The sequence below is a fragment of the Pogona vitticeps genome, chromosome 7 (assembly GCF_051106095.1).
Source record: "Pogona vitticeps strain Pit_001003342236 chromosome 7, PviZW2.1, whole genome shotgun sequence".
In the NCBI taxonomy this organism is placed as follows: Eukaryota; Metazoa; Chordata; class Lepidosauria; order Squamata; family Agamidae; genus Pogona; species Pogona vitticeps.
This window is the reverse complement of record NC_135789.1, coordinates 7,171,440-7,192,133: the sequence shown is the minus strand read 5'-3', so window position 1 is coordinate 7,192,133 and position 20,694 is coordinate 7,171,440. Positions and strand designations below refer to the sequence as shown.

At 45.7% G+C, this 20,694-nt stretch overlaps 1 protein-coding gene across 3 annotated transcripts in view; it reads left to right on the top strand.

Moving 5' to 3' along the window:
* The window catches only part of MEGF6 (multiple EGF like domains 6), a 139,534-nt gene that overhangs the window by 58,276 nt on the left and 60,564 nt on the right, over positions 1–20,694 (top strand). For all 3 annotated transcript variants that reach the window (XM_078379111.1, XM_072977674.2, XM_072977675.2), the window contains 4 exons: positions 12,356–12,478; positions 17,775–17,900; positions 19,259–19,381; positions 20,459–20,581. In XM_078379111.1, the coding sequence (XP_078235237.1) occupies positions 12,356–12,478; positions 17,775–17,900; positions 19,259–19,381; positions 20,459–20,581 (495 nt within the window). The remainder of the gene's footprint in view (positions 1–12,355; positions 12,479–17,774; positions 17,901–19,258; positions 19,382–20,458; positions 20,582–20,694) is intronic.

Genomic DNA, 20,694 nt, shown 5'->3' with positions numbered 1-20,694 from the left:
GCCTTCCCCCACCCCAATCTGGTATGATCTGGACTGGAAATCCCACAAATTGAATCTTTAAACTTCTGCATGAATAAGGATTTGAGTCAACCCCTAAGCTGCGTGCCTCTTCCTAAGAAATGTGCCAAGATTCTAGTCCTCATGATTCTCGGGGGAAAGAGACAGGTACAGAATGGGGTTATTTGTCTGTTTCACCTTGCTCAGTCCATCTGGCTACTGTAGAGACTAAAGCACGATTTTTTTTTTCCTGGCAGTCATGTGGAGATGCTACCAATCTATAGCTGCTCTTTATGGATAAAGATGTGAACCATTGTTTAGGCGTGTCTACACTGGTGTGGATGATCTCTAGAGATCTGGGCACAGAACACGCACATCCCCTAGATATTTGGGGGTCACTTACTCCAGCGATCCCTCCCCAGTTTTCTTGATTTTTGAAAAGATCTACCACTGCCCCTAATGGCCACTATTTAAAAATCCATTTGTTTGTTTTTATACAAAAATAAAAATGCTCCTAATCCCCACCCTTTCTCTCTCGTTCTGCAAAACAGAAGTTGGCATGCATTTCTAACTTTTTCCTCTAAGCTTCATCTAGCTCCTTTCTGTTCTTGATCCAGCTGGACAAGGCACTGGCATGCTGCGGGTTTCGGATGGCAAAAATGTGTAATCCAGGTCCCTCTCCCCCCCTCCCCCTTCCTCGCCAGGCTGTTCATCTCTGAAAATGCATATTTATATTGATTGATTGATTGCTTCGGTTTTTATCCTGCTCTCATTAAATCACTGTTCGGGGCGGTTGCAACAAAGATAATGCAAAAATTAAAAAATAAAGGCAAAAGCATTAACAGCAACTTTTTGGATATCTCCCCCCCCCCCCCCGGTGTACGTGCTTGTGTGTCCGTCTGCTTATCGTCTGCTGCAAGTTCTGTGTTCCGAAATGTACCTACTTAGTGGCAGGATCTGAGCAGCTGTGACGGGGAGAGCCAGGCTCAATTGTGCATGGCTAAAGACTGGAACATCCCACATTGTTTTCTGTTGTAAAAGTCTGAAAAGGGCTGTTGGCAGCCATCGGGCAGGGGGGCAGGAAGCCAAGTCTGCCAACCCGGGGGGGGGGGGAAGCTGCCAGCTTCCAGAATTCCCATCTATGAGAGGTGTGTGTGTGTGTGTGGGGGGGGAGTTCATAAAAAAAAACCGCACACACAAACCCTCTGCTGTCAACAGGTTCTCCTCGGACAGAAGCAAGTGACAAAGAATATTAATTGGAATCAGAAAGCAACTTCTCTCGCACTGCTTTTGATCCGCATGCACTTGATGGTGAGGCAGCCCTGATAACACACCACTGTGTGGACGGGCGATGGTGTCAGGCCTCTGTACGCCATTGACATGAATGGGGGGAGCCGTGTGGCTGTTACAAAATCCAAATTCAAGAATATTGATTGATTGATTGATTTTGATTTGACTTGTATCCCGTCCATCTGGTCTATCGAATAAGCGATAACCCCTGCGTGTGTGTGTTTAGACGATGATTTTGGTGAGGGGAGAACAGTTACCTGGGAAGAAGACAGAGGGGAGAGATGAAGGGCCGTGGGAGAACCCTCTCCTTTGTATACCGAAGGGTTCGCCCGTTCTCGCTTGGCCGAGACGCTGATCAGAAGCCGTGGAGATCTGGTGTCTTATCACTGAAGATAAGAGAGACTAGGGATGGGCACGAATTGGGCCGGCTTGCGGTTTGGTTTGGGGATCACGTTTTGCCGAAATGAAACGAGGCACCAAACTGCCCCCCGCTTCGGCAGTTCCCCATCACCGCCAACCCAACAAACTGAGCTGAGAATTGGTTCCTTTGTGTGTGTGTGTGTGTGTGTGTGTGTGTGTGTGTGTGTTAGTTCATGGTTTGGGGCTAACCACAGACCATCACGAACCACCGGTTTCCCACTTTCTGCCCATCTCTAAGGGAGACGAATGGTCTGATGCGGTAGAACTGGCTTTGGAGCCAGAGGTTGGGAGTTCGATTCCCCCCACGGGGCCTTCCTTGACAGAGGCTGGACGCGGTGATCCACAGGGTCCCTTCTAGATGTGCAGTTCTAAGATGATGATGATGATGATGATGATGATAAGGCAGCTCTTGGTATTTCTTTGACTTAAGAGCACACCATGGCTCAGTGGTATATAATGCATTTCATAGGTCCCAAGATTCTGTCTCTAGTTTTTTCTACTTGGTCGCACATAGATGAATGTACAGCCTGCATGCGGTTCTCACCTATTTTCACAGCTCCGTACTTCCTCCTCCATCCATCATTTGCTGACATTAGGCAGTGTTACATACAGCACTGATGTTACCTGTCTGTCATGGGTTTGGAGGGAAAGTTCCATCCTATGGGGAGTGGAAGGCGGGACATCAGGAGGAGGGGCTGTACTGTATAAATATGTGATGCCTGTGTGGTGAGAGGGAGATGATGCTAAGAGACACTGGGGTGTGACGAAGCAGCAGCTGGGAAGAAGAAGCTGTTGTGGGAGTCTGTGTGTCAGACAGGGTACTTCTGTGTGTCAGAGTACCAACCTGATAGGTTCAGGTGTCTGTTGGTTAGCCAGAACTGATAGGTTCAGGGTCTGTGCTTTAAGTTAAGGGTTCTGTGTGAACCAAACTGTATGCTTGTATGAGTGAGAATAAGCCACGTTACTTTATCTTATTCACCTGATTATTTTATTTTCCCTGTGTGTTGTATTTAAATAAACCTTGTTCTTTTATTTGTTTAAAAATCCATCCCTGGTCTGTGTGACTTCTTACAGGGAATGGTTGGTGGCAGCTTAGTGTAACTGTGTGACATATCCCAGTAGGTCTGGGTTTGTCACATTGATTGGTGTCCAGCGTGTGGGATACGACTGGTCCAGTTGTCCAGCGGTCCAGCAAAGCCTTGGCAGGTGTGCCCAGAGCAAGGGGGGTCTAGTCAGGGACAGTCTGAGGCGCGTAGGTAATCTTCTAGGTGTACCTCACGGGGAGGTGCGCTAGTAGAAGAACGTGCCAACTGGGGAGACTTAGATTAAGGTGCTCTGAGGCAGCCTAGTTTTGGCGGGAAAAAAGCTGAGGCAAAACTGCGTAGTAACAGTGAGCTAGCTTGCCAGCTGAGAGGCCCAGCAGAGGGGGGTAGGCTCTGACTCGATACTGTTGCAAGTTAGTGCTGAAGAACAGCAGCAATCTCTAGGGAGAGCTGGTTCTGAGGCAAGAAGGAAAAAGTGGTCGTTTTATTTTGAGGCTTGACTTTTAAAGCAGCCTGTTCTGAGGGGGGATTATGCCCTTGACTCGAAGCCAGATAGCAGACATGAGTGAAGTGAAAGACCCCCAGATTGACCAAGGTTCTGAGGATGAATTTGGCTCAGTGCAGGGTGACAGCACAGGAGAGCAGAACCCAGAACTTAGAAAATTGCTCATAGCCCAACAGCATGAACTGAGGATGAGGCAATTTGAAATGGAGGAAAGGGAAAGAGAAGAAAGGGAAAGAGAGAAACAAAGGCAATTTGAATTGGCATTAGAGAGAGAGAGAATGGAGAGAGAAGAAAGAATGGAGAGAGAGAAAATGGCGTTTGAATTAAGAAAACTGGAACTGATGAATCAGAACAATAATAATAATAGGGATTCTGAGGGAGGCCAATTGTCTAAGGCTGACCTGAAGAAATTCCCTGTGTACCACAAGGGAGATTGTCCTGAGGTATTCTTTTCCTTAGTGGAAAGAGCGTTTGTGGACTTCTCAGTGAGGGAAACTGAGAAGATGACCATCATGCGATCTTTAATCAGTGGTAGCCTGGCTGAGGTTTATGCCGAGATGCCTGAGGAACTGATGAAAGATTTTGCAGAGTTTAAAAAACTGGTGTTTGCCAGACATGGGATAAATGCAGAGCAGCTGAGACAAAGATTTAGGTCAATCACCAAAAAGCCAGAGCAGACTTTTACCCAAGTGGGGGCCCAACTGGTGAGGCTGCTTGAGAAATGGCTATCGCAGGAAGGGACAGAGACCTATGAACAGCTTAAAGACTTGATAGCACTGGAACAGTTCTATTCAGTCCTGCATGGGGAATTGAAATTCCAGGTGAGGGAAAGGAAACCTAAATCTGTGGCAGCAGCCGCAGAAATCGCAGATTTTATTTCCCAAATAAGAAAGCCCTTGGGTGAGGGGAAATCTGTAGGTAAACCCAAAGAAACCTACAGCAAGTACTCTCAGGGACCAGGGAAAAGCCAGCAAGGGGGAGGGGCCCATGGTGAAGGGAAGCCCTCAGACATGAAACCAAGACCTCAGATTTTGGAGGGAAAATCAAAACAAGATGAGAGAGAATCAAAATACACCAGAAAATGTTATTTCTGTCAGGGAAAGGGTCATCTAATCTCAGAGTGTCAGAAATTAAAGCAGCTAAAAGGAATGGTGCCTCAGGAGTCTAGTGGGACCAAGCCAAAAGCTGTGTTCTGTGTCCAGAAGGAGCAAAGCTCAGTGTCACTGAGGGAGCCTGGTGCCATGGCTACTCAGTCTGGAACAGCTACCTCTGCTGATCAGGCTGAGGAAAATGGTCCTCTTGTGGAGGTAAAGCGCTGCTTGCTGGTGAAAACAGATTCTCAGTTGTTTGAGACAGCAGGGGTGGACGTAGGAATACTTGACCGTCAGTATAGGGGGCTGCGGGACACTTGTTCCCAGGTAACCCTGTGCCATCCAGATATTATTCCTAGGGAGTTTATAATCCCAAATGAGAGCATAAAGGTGGCAGGGATTGAGGGGCAGGTAATCTCTCTGCCAGTAGCAGAGGTACCTGTCAACTTTCAAGGCTGGAGGGGAGATTGGCGGCTAGCGATTTCATCGACTCTGCCAGCAGCCGTGCTCGTGGGAAATGACCTGGCTGAACATGTGAAACGGGTGCTAGTGATTACACGCTCACAAGCCACCACAGGGACAGTTCAGGGGGGTAATGATGAGCCAGAGACGGAAGCAGAGGGGAGTTCAGAAGCTGTGGTGGAAACCTTAACCACAGACAGCAGATTTGGACAGGAGCAAAATGCAGACGCCACTCTCCAAAAGTGTTTTGAACAGGTGACTGACGCCCAGCTAACACCTGAAACCCCAGTGAGATTTCTGGAGAAAAAGGGGATTTTATATAGAGAAACCCTGAGGAATATCTCAAAAGGGGGAGATGGGATCAGAAGTCAGCTGGTGGTACCTGAAAAGTATCGCCCCATGATCTTACAAAGGGGGCACTCTGACATGTTTGCTGCACACTTAGGGGTGAACAAAACACAGCAGAGAATCACACAGAATTTCTACTGGCCTGACATAGGGGAGCAGATCAGGGAGTTCTGTAAACAATGTGATGTGTGTCAACGGCAGGGGAATAACCGCGACAGGACCAAAGCAAAGTTGTGCCCTTTGCCTGTGATTGACACTCCGTTCAAATGCATAGGGGTGGATATTGTGGGACCTTTGCCCAAGGCCACAAAGAGGGGGAACAGGTTCATTCTAACAATTGTGGACCATGCCACAAGGTATCCTGAAGCCATACCCTTGACTAACATTGAAACTAACACAGTGGCCGATGCTTTGGTAGGGTATATGTCCAGGATGGGATTTGCCTCAGAGATAATCACAGATTTGGGCGCATCGTTCACATCAAAGCTCATGAAACGCTTATGGCAAATCTGTGGAATTAAGCACAAGGAAACCACTGCTTATCATCCTGAAAGTAATGGGTTAACTGAGAAGTTCAATGGGACTCTAATGCGCATGATTAGGGCTTACTTGGCAGAAAATCCAAACAATTGGGACCAGAAGCTGCAATCCCTTTTGTTTGCTTATCGATCAGTGCCACAAGCCAGTACCGGGTTCAGTCCATTTGAACTTTTATTTGGGAGAAGGGTGAAAGGGCCCCTTGATTTGATCAAACAAAATTGGGAGCAGATCACCCAGGATGACCCACAAGACGTTGTGACATACATAGACACCTTGATGAATGACCTAAAGCGAAATCTAGAGCTGGCAGCAGAAAACCTGCATGCTCAGAAGGTCAGACAGAAAACATGGTATGACCACAAAGCTAGAGAGAGGCACTTTGACCCAGGGGAGGAAGTGCTTTGGCTTAGGCCCTGCAGAGAGAATAAACTGCAGCTCAAATGGGCAGGACCATATAGGGTCATCTCCAAGATGTCAGACCTGAACTACCTAATAGAGCAGGAGGAGAACCAAGCAAGGAGGGTGGTTCATGTGAATGCCCTAAAACCCTACTACAGAGGGGAACAGAGGGTTTTATTCGCGATAAAAGCAGCTGAGAGTGAGGAAGCTGAATTACCCTTCTGGGAGGGTAGAGGGGAAGTAAAATACAACCCAGAGGAGGTAAAGATCAGTCCTGCACTCACCCAAGACCAGCAGCAAGAGCTAAAAATGCTGCTTAGTAAATATCAACAGGTGTTTTCCAACAAGCCGGGGATAGTGAAGGGAGTGATGCATCGGATCCACACAGGGGATGCACCCCCGCAGGCAGTATCCCCATACCGAGTAACGGGACCCTACAGGGACAAGGTGCGGAAGGAGCTGGACGAGATGCTTAGGGAGAACATAATCGTCCCCTCTTCTAGTCCTTGGTCCTCTCCGATAGTCCTTGTAGACAAGCCTGATGGGAGCATTAGGTTTTGTGTTGATTACAGGAAATTAAACCGTGTAACCACTCCTGATGCCTACCCAATGCCCAGGCTAGACAACCTGATTGAAACCATAGGGGGTTGTCGGTTCATCTCATCATTGGACCTGGTAAAGGGATATTGGCAATTAAGAATTGATCCCAGGGATCAAGAAAAGACTGCCTTTTGCAGCCCTTTTGGTCTCTATGAGTTTCGAGTCCTGAGCTTTGGTCTCAGAAATGCACCAGCCACATTCCAAAGGCTGATGGACCAGACCTTGGCAGGGCTCAGTGACTTTACAGTGGCCTACATTGACGACATAGGGATCTTCAGTAATACCTGGGAAGATCACCTGATACACCTGGAGTTAGTGCTGCAGAGGTTAAGTGCAGCAGGGCTAACAGTAAAGGCCAGCAAGTGTCAGCTGGGTAGCCCAGAAATAAAATACTTGGGTCACATGGTAGGGGGAGGAATGATAAAACCCCTGGAGGCCAAAATAGAAGCTGTTCGTGATTGGCCCAGACCTAACACCAAGAAAAAGGTCAAATCATTTCTTGGGTTGGTGGGCTACTACAGAAAGTTCATCCCGAGGTTTAGCGAGATTGCGGCTCCGCTGACCGATCTGACGAGGAAGAAGGCTGATGACCGCATCCCGTGGACCAGCGACTGTGAGGCGGCGTTCCAGAGGTTGAAGCAGGCGTTAATCAACTATCCTGTCCTGCGTGCTCCAGACTTCGACCGGGAGTTCATCATCTACACCGATGCGTCTAACAGCGGGGTAGGAGCAGTTCTGTGCCAGGAGGATGAGAATGGTGACCAGCATCCAGTGTCCTACCTGAGTAGGAAACTTCAAAAAGGTGAGAGACATTTGGCAACCGTGGAGAAGGAGTGTTTGGCCATAGTCTACGCGATCCAGAGGGCCAAGCCTTACATCTGGGGAAGACATTTTATTCTGTGCACTGACCATTCACCATTGCAATGGTTAAAGACAATGAAAACCCACAATAGCAAACTTATGAGGTGGGCTTTAAACCTACAGGACTATGACTTTGAAGTGAAGGTGGTCAGAGGGTCAGTGAACTGTGTTGCTGACGCCTTATCAAGAAGACCTGAAGAATGAAGACGGCGAAAGAACATGGACTATGTGTATATAATGTTGACAAAAAGTTAAATGTACCTGGTTTTGAACTTGGTTTGTATGAATAAAGGTAAATTGATGTAATGTATATGGTAAATGTTTAAATGCCTATTTGCTATGGTTAACTTAGAATGTAAGTATAAGTAAGTATGGGATGGTATGTATAACTGTTGTTGTGTATTTTATACAGGTTGTTTTTTGGTGAAAAGCACCTTAGCTTTCCCCCTACAAAACAACTTATAAAGAGGGGAGGTGTTACATACAGCACTGATGTTACCTGTCTGTCATGGGTTTGGAGGGAAAGTTCCATCCTATGGGGAGTGGAAGGCGGGACATCAGGAGGAGGGGCTGTACTGTATAAATATGTGATGCCTGTGTGGTGAGAGGGAGATGATGCTAAGAGACACTGGGGTGTGACGAAGCAGCAGCTGGGAAGAAGAAGCTGTTGTGGGAGTCTGTGTGTCAGACAGGGTACTTCTGTGTGTCAGAGTACCAACCTGATAGGTTCAGGTGTCTGTTGGTTAGCCAGAACTGATAGGTTCAGGGTCTGTGCTTTAAGTTAAGGGTTCTGTGTGAACCAAACTGTATGCTTGTATGAGTGAGAATAAGCCACGTTACTTTATCTTATTCACCTGATTATTTTATTTTCCCTGTGTGTTGTATTTAAATAAACCTTGTTCTTTTATTTGTTTAAAAATCCATCCCTGGTCTGTGTGACTTCTTACAGGGAATGGTTGGTGGCAGCTTAGTGTAACTGTGTGACATATCCCAGTAGGTCTGGGTTTGTCACAGGCAGAACCGCCTCTGTTCTTGTCGCTGTGTGCCATCAAATCAGCACAGACTTTTAGCGACCCTAATAGGGATTTCAAGGTAACTGAGATACTTAAGGAGTGGATCTACCACTTCCACTCCCCCAGGGAGCTTCCACGGCGGAGTGGAGATTTGAACCCAGGCCTCCTGAGTCTTCGCCCATCGCTGTATCCACTACACCACAGTCAGTATCCAAGAAGAGCCTCTAGGGGTGTGCTTTTTCTGTGGGGGAGTGCAGTAGGGCAGGTGGGTGAATACACCTGAAAATCATACTTCCAGTGAGGAGTGGTGCAGGTGTTTTCGTAAGCTACACTGGTGGAGCTTTGAAGAGCAGTCCACCATTGCAAACATGGGACAAATGAGCAGAACTGGGGGAACATTTGGGTTCAGTAGTACAGCATGTCGGCACCTTATCCGGTGCCAAGCTCCCTCCTTCCTCCGATGCCCTTTGTAGCTGATTATGCTTCAGCCAAAGAATTCACACTGAGTTTAAAGGCTCAGTCCAAAGAGTCAATCAGCACAACTCATTTGGCTTCGGCGGGGGGGAAGCGTTCCACCCACATCCTTTTGAACTGGGAAATCGCTTCAATGATCACCTGGCACATCATGCTTGCTTCAGCGCATTCCGATTCCTTTCATTCACAAGCAAAGTTTTTTTCCCCACCCCGTATGAAGACTTTGTGTGCTTTGTTCACCATCCCAGGTGAGGGAAGGACATCCATCAAGCAGGTATCTATGCAGAGGTGGGGGCAGGATCTGTTCTCGATCATCCCAGAGTGCAGGACACGTCATAATGGGCTCCAGCTACAGGAAGGCAGATTTTGGCTGAATATCAGGGAAAAAACTTCTCAACTGTTAGAGCGGTACGACAATGGAACCCAATGACCTCAGGAGATGATGAGCGCTCCAATGCTGGAGGTCTTCAAGAGAGAATTGGACAACCCTCTGTCAGATTTGCTTTGATTAGGATTCCTGCCTTGAGCAGGGGGTTGGACTGGATGGCCTTAGAGGCCCCTTTCCAACTCAACTATTCTATGATTCTATAATCAACCCTCTTTCTTTCTTTCTGGATCTCTGTGAATCACACCATTGTGTGTGTAACTGTTTCAACAGGTTAGAGACCATACTTTCTTAGAGATGCTGGATTAACTTGAACCCGCCCCATAACTGCACTTTGGCACTGTTCCTGTTCTCCATCACATCCTTTCAACTTTCCAAGAAGTTGCCAAATCTGGGCCTATCAGTAGTTCTGGATGTTCATTCTATGTTTTTACAAAACCTTCAAAAGCTTCATAGTGTACAAATGGTGCAAAATCGATGGTCTTCCCTTTGCTTGCCTCATTTCTAGCTCCAAATACCACCTTTGGTGTGTTTACAGGCAGAAATGGCAGAGTTCGAATTCAGCTCCCTGAAATTTGGGGTGTCTTTTTTTAAAAAAAAAATCTCTGTCACCAGGTTGCTTCCGACCTAGAGCAACCCCGAGTATTCGTGACCTCTAGAAGTCCCGTGCTGAATACGTACTTCACTCGGTTCATACAAACTCAGAACTGTGGCTTCCTTTATTGAATCAATCCATCGCTCGTTTGGTCGTCCTCTTTCCCTGCCACGCTCCGCATTCCCCAGCGTTATTGCTTTCAAAAACGAGCAGCGATTTCATAAACCATCTCCTTGGCGCCTGCTACATCAGGTCAGAGCCAAGGTGAACAAAGGACAACCTCGCGTTGGCTAAAGTTTTTATTGCCCCCAGACTCCCAGTCTTAAGTAGAAAAAAAGAATGTACGTGTTGCATTCTTTCCCTTTCTAAGGCATGTAATCAGATTAAATTCTAATGTCTTTCTTGACTTTTACCAGGAAGGCGCTTGGGGAACTTTTCAGAGGTCCCCGAAGCCAGGGAATTGTTTCCCCAATCAATGCCAATCTGCATTTCTGGGTTTTTCTGGACGCCGTGAGCTTACGTGGAACCGCACGCTGGCTCCTGGTTGTTGCAGAACAACAGAGCAGGGACCAAACCCAGCTATAAGAGCTACTTTGGGACACATATGGATGTCCTTGCATGTAGGTTAGCCTTGGCGACTCCTGCAGGGGCAGAAGACGGCCGCTTTTCTTCTGGACACCAACTTTTGGCTCAACTTCTCTCTGTCCGTGAATATTCGGCGAGGTCTCCAGCCACCACATCTCTCCGGGCAGAAAAGCCAGATTGACACAGGAGATTTGTGAGGAAGTTTTTTTTTAAAAAAAAGCAACTAAAAATAATCTTTAAAAAAGCATACAAAAGTGCATGAAAACTGAACAGGGGAAGCAGATTTTAATTATTGGTTTTTTTTTTTTTTTTTTTTTTTTTTGGAGTGCAGATTATATTACAGGTTCTAGCCCGGTGGTTAGGAAAGGCGGATTTTTGACATGACGAATGGGTTTAGGGTGCCAGTGAAACTTGCCCAACTGTGGCTTGGATGTACATTTAGGGGACAGAATAGAAAGAAAGAAATAGAATATCGGGAGTGTTCCACTGTTAGCCAGCTTGGGTGAACATCCAGTTTAGAGAACTGCTATGTCGTTTTCCAGAGTTTTGAATTTCTGGTAACATTTTTTTTTTTTTTTTTTTTTTTGGCTACACAGTAGAAGTATGGAGAGCAACAGAGGAGAATCGCTCCAAGTCCCCCCCGTTTCCACCCCTTTTTCATTAACTGGCACTTAAAAGTTTCAATAACTCACTCTGAGACATTTGTGGGAGAATGAATTAAACCCGTTTCTTTACTTCCAGTTAGTTGAAATTACAGACTTGTGTGTCCCGCTTTCTTTACTGCACATATACTTCACAACCAACTGAAAAGATCAACAGCAAACAAACATCTGCCATGGACAGATGAAAGAGAGGGAAAGCAACGCTCAGTAGGGAGATGGGACTCTCTTTGAATTCAAAGGCTGGAATGAATTATTGGTTAGTGGTGGATAGATAGACAATCACCACAACCCAGAAAAGCCCTTCCAAATCACTCAAATTATAGACAGCATGAAGGGTTGCAAAAACACACACACACACACACACACAAAACAAAAAAACCACACCCTCCAACATTCATTAGGTGGTGGTCTTCTGCAAATGACACATAGATGTTTTGGATACAGATTCTTGGCAGTCTGTCACAAGATTAAGCCCTTTTTAAAAAATGAACAGAAAAATTAGGATTAAAAAAAAGAGGTATTCCTCCAGCATCCCTAATGTACAAGCAACGCTATGCAACATTGTTTTAATCCCTCGGATATACTTGCTCGATCTTTCTTCTGCCAGCTGTTCTCGAAGGTCTGAAGAATTATCCCAGCTTTTTTTAAAAACAAGAACTGTGGGATAGTTTGGTGGTTTAGGACTCTGCAGAGCCAAAGGTTGGGAGTTCCAATCCTCCCACTTGACAGTGGCTGGACTTGAGGATCTGTCGGGCCCCTTCCAGCTTTGCAGTCCTCAGATGATGATGATGTTGAGGATTGACTGAAAAGTAAAAGGCCAACAGTGATGGAGTAAAACCCAGACAGCGCAACTGCATCGCTCTGCTCCATTTTTTAAAGAAATTGGACAAATTAGTGATGGACGCAGGCTACCGTTGATTCAGTAGACATCTCCCTCTGACCTCGCTTGATGTGATGACTGGAATTGATTACCGCCACCCCTCTCGAGGCATATTTGTGAGGAAGAAACAGCCCGCCAAAAAAAGCTGCTTTGAGCATCTCTCATGCCTGTTGCTCTAATGCTTTCCATCTTCCTTTCCTTCCAGATGTTGACGAATGCCTGGTTCACAATGGGGGTTGCCAGCACAGATGTGTGAACACTCTGGGCTCCTATTATTGTGAGTGCAAGCCAGGATTTCGCCTCCACACGGACAGCAGGACCTGTCTAGGTAAGCTGTGAATGTGAACTGATTACATTTCTACGTTGAGCAAACTTGCGCTTCTTCCAGAACACACTGGGAAATAGGTGGAAATAACCTGGTCATTTAAAATCTAATGTCTACCCATGGGTCGAAGGACTCCGCATGGTAATTTATAACTAGTTCCTTTTGGTTAATGAGTAATGTCACTAGTAGTTATTAAGTTAACTTTTTAGGTAACGCCTACAGTCCTTAGATATAACAATGATACCTGATTGCTTTTAAAAAGTTGCTTTTTGAAGTCATTTAAATATATTTTTAGATTCATTTGAAGAGACTTTTTCCCCCCCCAAGATTCATGCCTTTTTCTTATGGACTTTAGGTCAAAAGGAAAGTATTTATTTATTATTACTTTAAAATATATTTACCCAGTCTTTCTACTTAGAAGGACCCAAGGTACTGTTCGGTTTTGTGGGGTTTTTTGTAAATATTTCTGAGGTGCAGTATTAGAACTAGTCACTGGGGGAACCAGAAAGCATTTCCTTGTATTTTTTTAGTTTCTTGATAAGGACGTCGCAAGAGGGTAATAGCGTGCGATGCACCAAGTGACTTTTGTGAGCCTAGAACAGGATGGGTACAACCAGCAGCCACCCGGCTTTTCAGAAGTAACGAGTAACTCAAGTTTCTTTTAAAATGTAACTCTAGCTCTCCCTTTGAGCTGCAAGTGATTGTTCTAGAGAAGGAAAGGACTTCAAGGCACCATTCTGCTTGGTGGTCCTACATTTTTTTGGAAAAGTAATGGTCTGTAACAAAAAAAACCTGTGGTGTCATTTTTCTACATTAATCTTGACTCTCTGCGTAAATTCCACAGGACTATACATTTATTTTGATTGAAGCTTTCCCTCTGCCTTATACCACTGCTTAAGAAGTGCTGGATAGCTCAGTTGGTTTAGGAATCTGGCTGAGAAACCAGAGGCTGGAAGTTCGATTCAAGAACTGCCGAGGGGGGCTGGATTTTACAGGAGTGGAAAATGTGTTTGTTGTGTTTTCTTTGGGAATTAGGGAGCCAGAACTGCTCAACACGGTGGTCTTAGGCTTACCCCAAGAGAGCGAAACATCAGAGAGTTGTTATATGACTAATAGACGCAAGCATGCTTGTTATGGGTGAGGCCGTCACCCTGCAACCATTCAGTGTGGGTGAACATTATCCTCATGTCTGTTGTACTCCTGCATGTGCATGAAAGAGGTTCATTCAGTAAGTGCTCTGCCTGCATAAATATTTACTCAAAGAGAAATAGTGAATTGGCTCTTACTCATTCTTAGAAATCACGTGGCTTTCTTTCTTTTAAAGCACTGTTCTTGGAAGGTCTTCAGAGGCTGGCTTATAGGGAGACAGCTACAAAATCTGTCTAGGGCAGTGGTTCCCAACCTTGGGTCCCCAGATGTTCTTGGAAGTCTTTGCCACTAGCTCTGTTGATGGTGTCCAACATTTTGTTGATGGTGTCCACAACATTTTGTTGTTGTTTAGTCATTAAGTGGTGTCCGACTCTTCGTGACCCCATGGACCAGAGCACACCAGGCCCTCCTGTCTTCCACTGCCTCCCGGAGTTGGGTCAAAGTCATGTTGGTTGCTTTGGTGTCCAACCATCTCATCCTCTGTCATCCCCTTCTCCTCTTGCCTTCACACTTTCCCAACATCAGGGTCTTTTCCAGGGAGTCTTCTCTTCTCATGAAATGGCCAAAGTCTTGGAGCCTCAGCTTCAGGATCTGTCCTTCCAGTGAGCACTCAGGGTTGATTTTCTTCAAAATGGATAGGTTTGATCCCCTTGCAGTCCAGGGGACTCTCAAGAGCCTCCTCCAGCACCACAAGAGCATGGAGGGACCCAAAGTTGGGGATCATGGGTCTAGAAGAAGACAGGGAAGTTACAGGGAACTCTTGTGTTGGCAGTAACCCAGAAACGATACCAATCCAGAATCAGAATGGCTCCAGAAATTGGGTTTGGCTCATCTTTTTTTAAAAAAAGAGAGAACTTGGTATGTAAAGAACATATCCGGCGGACAGAGTAAAAGGCACTGAGATTTCACCCTATTCATCTTTAGGAAGCAGTCAGCAGAACAAAGGAGCAAGGACCCAGAAATATTTTGGAGAAATCAGAAGAATTGCATTGCTTTCTCTTTAAAGAAAAGACCCAGTAAATAGACTGAAGGAGTCAACAACTCATTGACTGAAACCTCTACAGAGCTGTCCTTGAAAGCACAAGGCTTTGAAGCTCATGAGTAAAAGCTGACTCGCTGTGTCTTTGGGATCAAGCGTTGGGAACCTATGCGGTTGTTGATTCTGTAGTTGCAGAAGCGTGACCACAGAACTCAAAATAGCAATTAGACTAAGGAGTTGTTTGGACTTCTTATCCACTTGCTCTGAATCACTGTTGTTACTGTGTGTTGGTTCGGCCCATAGCCTCTGAGCATAACTGGGATAATTAGTTAGGTTTTGGATTATGTCTTGCTGGCTTTCTCCAACCATCGCAACCTCTGGTTAGGCGATCCAATGCAGAGAACTAACTTTTCAAAGCTGCATTAGGTGCAGAACCATGGGCCATACTCTTATGTCACGAGGAAGAGTGGTTCCCAACTTTGGGTCCCCAGATGTTCTTGGACTAAAACTCCCAGAAGCCTTTGCCGATAGCTGTCCTGGCCAAGATTTCTGGGAGTTCTAATTGAACTCCTGGGGATCCAAGTTTGGGGAACACTGCTATAGAATATTTGGGCAGTTTGACATTCAAGAATCCATGTGCGTCCCAGGTCGAACTGGACGTTAAGGGGAACGTGTTTTGTCTACTATTAGTTGGTTTTCTCTCCCATTATGGGATTTCTTCAGAGAGATGATCCTGATGAATCGGGTGTACCCATCAATCCGTATTTGCTTTCCACTGATCAATCTCAGATGCACGGCACGCTAAATGCAATAGACAGAGATGCGGAAAAGCACATGCTACGTCAAACGGGTATCTTTTACCATCTGAAGGGGGGGGGAAACAAACTCTTGGTATAATTTTTGCCTAGTTCGACCCTCAGCTTCACAATGTTAGATCTGAGAATCTATTTTTTTATTTTGAAGGACACCGAGACTTACACACTATTGACATCTTTATTTCTGGAGAAGTGAATTATTAAAACCACCCACAACAAAGAAGTCATCTGCCTCTTATTGCATGCAGATATATTGTTTATTTTTTATTAGAAAGGTCATCTTCTAGAATAGTGGCTCCCCATCTTGGGTTGCCAGATGTTCTTAGCTTACAACTCCCAGAAATCCTGGCCAACACAGCTTAGTGGCAGAGGCTTCGAAGAACATCTGGGGACCCCCAAGGTTCGGAATGTGTTTCTGGTCTTTTTTTTCCTAGCATAGCTTCGGTGCAGGGGGGTTTTTTGGTTTGATCTCTCCTCCCAACGCAGTGCCATGTAGACGTCAAAATCCAGAATAGACAACCCTGTTACTCCGCCCACCTACCCTGTATAGCTAAGCATGTGCACATGGTCATGCGCTGGTGCCAGGGAAGAACTGCTGGTTCTTATTATGTGTCCCAAACTAGAATGTACTCAGTACGGTAAGTGCAAACAGACCACTTAAGTTTTACAGTCAACATATATACAGTTGGAAAGTTTATGTAGTTCGACTTCTTTATTACTTGGAGATTTCATTAAGACGGGATTCCAGAAGGTTCAACGAGAACTAGGTGAGCAAAGGAGGAACGAAAAGTGGAGAGCCGATGTGATGCAGTCATTAGGGTGCTGGGTTTTGGATCCAGGGGGATCTGGGTTTGAATCCCCACTGGCCCTGAAACTCATTGAGTGGCCTTGGGCCAATCACATTCTCTGGGTCTCGGGGTTTCTTGGGATGCTAAAGTGTGGAGGTGCGGACTTTAAACCCTGGGGCAGGTTTTCAAACTCAGAGAGACTATTTGTGCTTTAAGATTATTTTTTAATTCCTGTTTTTCTTCCAGAAGAACAGACGAAAATATCACTTTTACCATTCTTTTTAAAAAAAAGTCAAGCAAATAAGAAAACGGAGTTATATTATTTATAGAAGCATTACATCCTCTTGCTACAGTTTCACTACATCCAGTCTTTTAATGGCTATCGAGTGCTTCAGAAACACAAGACATTCTGGGTTTGGGTTTTATTGTTTTTTTTTTCACAGGAGACCTTAGTTTCCCAGATCTTGTTCTAGCTATGGTGCAATGTAGGGCAACATTTTGACCTGACAGAGTCCCATTGGGATCTGCCGGTGTGGTGTTTACTTTGTCACTGGCTTGACGCATCTGAATATAAAATCAAGTTTAGATGGTTGTCATTATGATAGGGTTCACGTGCTGCCATTGGAGAATAATTAACGGTGAAATTAGTACATGGTTGTGGCTTTCTCTCTGGCTGGTCCAGATGTTCTCCCAACAACCTCTGGGTCTAAGAAAAAATCTCAGAATCTCAACTTCTGGCTCCGTAGCCAGATGCCTAAACCTGATGTGGTTGCAAGAGCAAAGACTTTTAAAGATCAGACCTCTCGAGACTTGAGAGCAATGCATTTGGCTTTACGAAGGAGCCTTTGGGTTCAAAACGGTCCCATGGCACTGATGAAGAAAGTCCACGGGGAAGCGGAAAAACAAGGCAGACCTGAGAATGGAACGAACCAAGGCCGTGCAAGTCCGAAGCGTGGCCGCTGTTAGGATTATTTGGTATTTATGTTGGCCGAGCACAACCGCCTAATGCAGAACTTGTGGGTCCTGGAAATAGTGAACCATTCTGGAAAGTGATATTTTGTAAGGAAACTGACCTTTTACCCATTCAGAAATTCCACTGAGGATAACCAGCACTAGAAAACCTTAAGCACAAATATAAAAACCCATTGTGTTACTAGTCTACTAGCAGTCATTTTTTCATCTACTCCCTAGTTTAATTTTTATCTTAGTTTTTATTTTTGAAAACGATAGAGCAGAAGTAATCTTACAAAGGAAAAAGAAAGAAAGGAGGCCTAAGAGTACCAGTCTGCTTGTAGATCTAGAAGAGGCGAAAGAGGAAAACACCTACGCTATCTACCTATTTATCCCATCCCTCAATAGCAAGCTATTTTAGTTGACTATTCAAATAACAGCTCCTTCCCATCTGATCTTGCTTTGTACTGTTGCAGTGTCTTTAACCCAGTTTATTGTTATGAAAGCACTTCCTGATTCAAGAGGTGCCTTCAGGACAATGCACCTGGAAAGCGCAGCTTGAATCCTTCTGCATTTTTCCTTCCCTTGATGCTGATGTTTGTGGTTTCGCTTTCCAGCCATCAACACCTGCGCCATCAACAACGGCGGGTGTGAGCATGATTGTGTGCAGCTCACCCTGTCACAACATCAGTGCCAATGCCGGCCCAATTACCAGCTGAAGGACGATGGGAAGCATTGTGTCTGTGAGTTTCTCCAGCCCGTGAAGGGTCAGAGGCATAAGATTTGTTCTGTATAATTCCTTGTTTGTGTACTTGGTGAACTGGACTGGAAACAGGTCTCCCAAGTATTTTGGGGAAGAGAAGAGTCTTCAGCATCATCTTCTACTTCATCCTTTTAACCAGGGACTGCCTGCATGTGGTTCCTGTAGTTAGTTGTGTGTTGTTGTTTTTAAAAGGAAGCTGCTGCAGTGCTACCCAGAAGCTGTAGTTTTCTGGGGGGTGCCCTCTATACAGCCTAACGTGTAGTGCCTCTCCCAGGAAGGCCACGAAACAGCAGCTTTTAAAAAAACATTAGCAAAAGAAAACAAGGTCAGATAAGGCCGTATAACCTCAGAGGTAAGCCATTTACTGGGTGATTGAAATGTAGGTCTCTGTAGGTGGGTGTCCAGAGTCCTCCTAGAATTCTGGGAGCTTTATTTAAAATAAAAGTTGGGAGTCTGAAAAAAAATGAAATAGCACATAGCACACCCCTTGGTCCATCTAGCGCAGTACTGCCATCTCTAGCCGGCAGCCGCTGTCCAGCGTCTCAGACAGAAAACATCCTTGGCCATAACTTGATACTTGATCTTTTAACTGGATGGGCCTTCAACACGCAAAGGATCTGGGCTACCATTCAATATTGCACACCACATCTTTTGGACCATCCGGTCCAGTGGCTCCCAACCTTGAGTCCCCAGATCTTCTTGGTGTACAACGACCAGAAGCCTTGACCACCAGCTCTGCTGACCAAGATTTCTAGGAGTTGTAGTCCAAGAACATCTGGGGATCTAGCCAACAGGGTTTGCTCTAACTACCAGACACTTTTCAGATGTACCGTATTTTTCGCTCCATAAGACGCACCTTTCCATAAGACGCACCAAATTTTTAGGAGAAGAAAACAGGAAAAAATAATCTGTTTTCTTCGCTCCATAAGATGCACAGACTTTCCACCGCCCTGTTTTGTGGGGAAAAAGTGCGTCTTATGGTGCGAAAAATGCGGTAATTCATTTTTCCATTTGGTCTAGGAGGGCGACAAATGAATTTTTGACTTTTTTGTTATGGTTGCTGCTGCTGTTACTGTTTTTAACAATGCACGGGAAAGGAGTAACAGAAAAGTCACAAGAAATATAATAACTACTTATTAATATGGCAGCTGCAGGAATAAATAACTTCATCTAGATCTTTGGCTGCAGATCCAGAGGTTGAGAGTTTGATCCCCCCCGGGCCTTTTTGACAGGGACTGGACTCAATAATCTGTAGAGTTCCTTCCACGTCTGCAGTTCTAAAATTATAAAGATTATTTTTAAAAAGCCAGCCTCTGACCATTCTCCACGTCTTCCCAGTGAGAAACCCGTGCACGGAGAGAAATGGAGGCTGCATGCACAAGTGCCAGAACCGCCGTGGCATGCCGCAGTGTGAGTGCCACCCCGGATACAGACTGGCCGCTGATAAGAAGGCTTGTGAAGGTATGGACCGTATCTCAACAGCTTGGTGTCCATTCCCCCCACCCCCCAGTCAATGTTCTGCTAATCTCTGCGGCCTATAATTAGACGTTCTGTCTGGACTAGTAGGATGATAAAGGAGACTTTGGCTGCTTTTGAAGGGAACACTGGTGAAAACATCTCAACAGCTTCCTGCAGGGGAGGGAGAACGTCCCAGTGTTTCTAAAGCAAAGTTCTGTGGCACCTCAGTTGACACCTCCGTCCGTACGATGCCAATAAGGGAGGGTCTTATGAGTGAGGCGGACGTATGTGATGGATACAAGATGGTGGGGCATGGAGTGGCTAGGCACAGAGAATAGCACAGGGTGAGCTCCAGAAACCAAGTTCCCTTATTAGGGAGAAATGTGGCATAAAACGAACAAGTAAATAATAAACAAAGATGGCGAAGGGTCGTGAGTGAGGGAAGGAGGCATAGCTGAGTGCATTTGCCCTGGACGACAGAACTGTAGGTCAAATCAAGTCTGAACTCTCTCTGGAGGCAAACGCGTTGAAGCTGAGGTTTTCCTGCCTTGGCGCCATCACGAGGAGGCGGAAGCCTCTGGAAAAGACCATCGGGTTGGGAAAGGTGGGAGGCAGTGGGAAAAGAGGAAGACCCAATACATGCAAGTTCCACAACATGTGGAGCCACCACGAAGAAGGCCCAGCTTTTTGTGAAGGACTTCCAGGTCTCTCTCTGGGCAGCTACCCAGAGGACCTTAGCCAGGGAAAATCGGGTGGGTTGGGCAGGTGGCATCCATAAAGTTCAGAGTAAACCCTCCTTGCCCCTCAAAATCCCAGAGCCACAAGCCAGCACTCTTCACATTATACAGGTATCCAAATTCATAGTCGTAACAACTGAATTAGGGCTACTGAAAATCTGCCCTTCTGACAACTAGTCAGAAGTATATTGGTTGTGCGTCACTTCTAGGGTCACTTCGTTGCGTGGAACAAAAAAAAGGGGGATGAACTGTATGGCCAATCGAGGGGGTAGAAATGTTATCACATGTATGCATATAATAGCATGAGTCTTCATTCACCTCCCCTTCCTTTCCCTTGATCTAGATGTCAACGAATGCATCACTGGGAAGGCCATGTGCGCGCATGGCTGCCTCAACACCCGGGGCTCTTTCAAGTGCACTTGCAACCCGGGGTACGAGCTGGGAGTGGATAGCAAACAGTGTTATCGTAAGTACTTCCCTTGACCTGCTTCTCTGCTCGTGTTGACGACAGTCATAAAGATCTGGCAAGGATTCTAAGTAGAACTTCAAACTCTTTCCATAGATGGAAATGGTCGGATA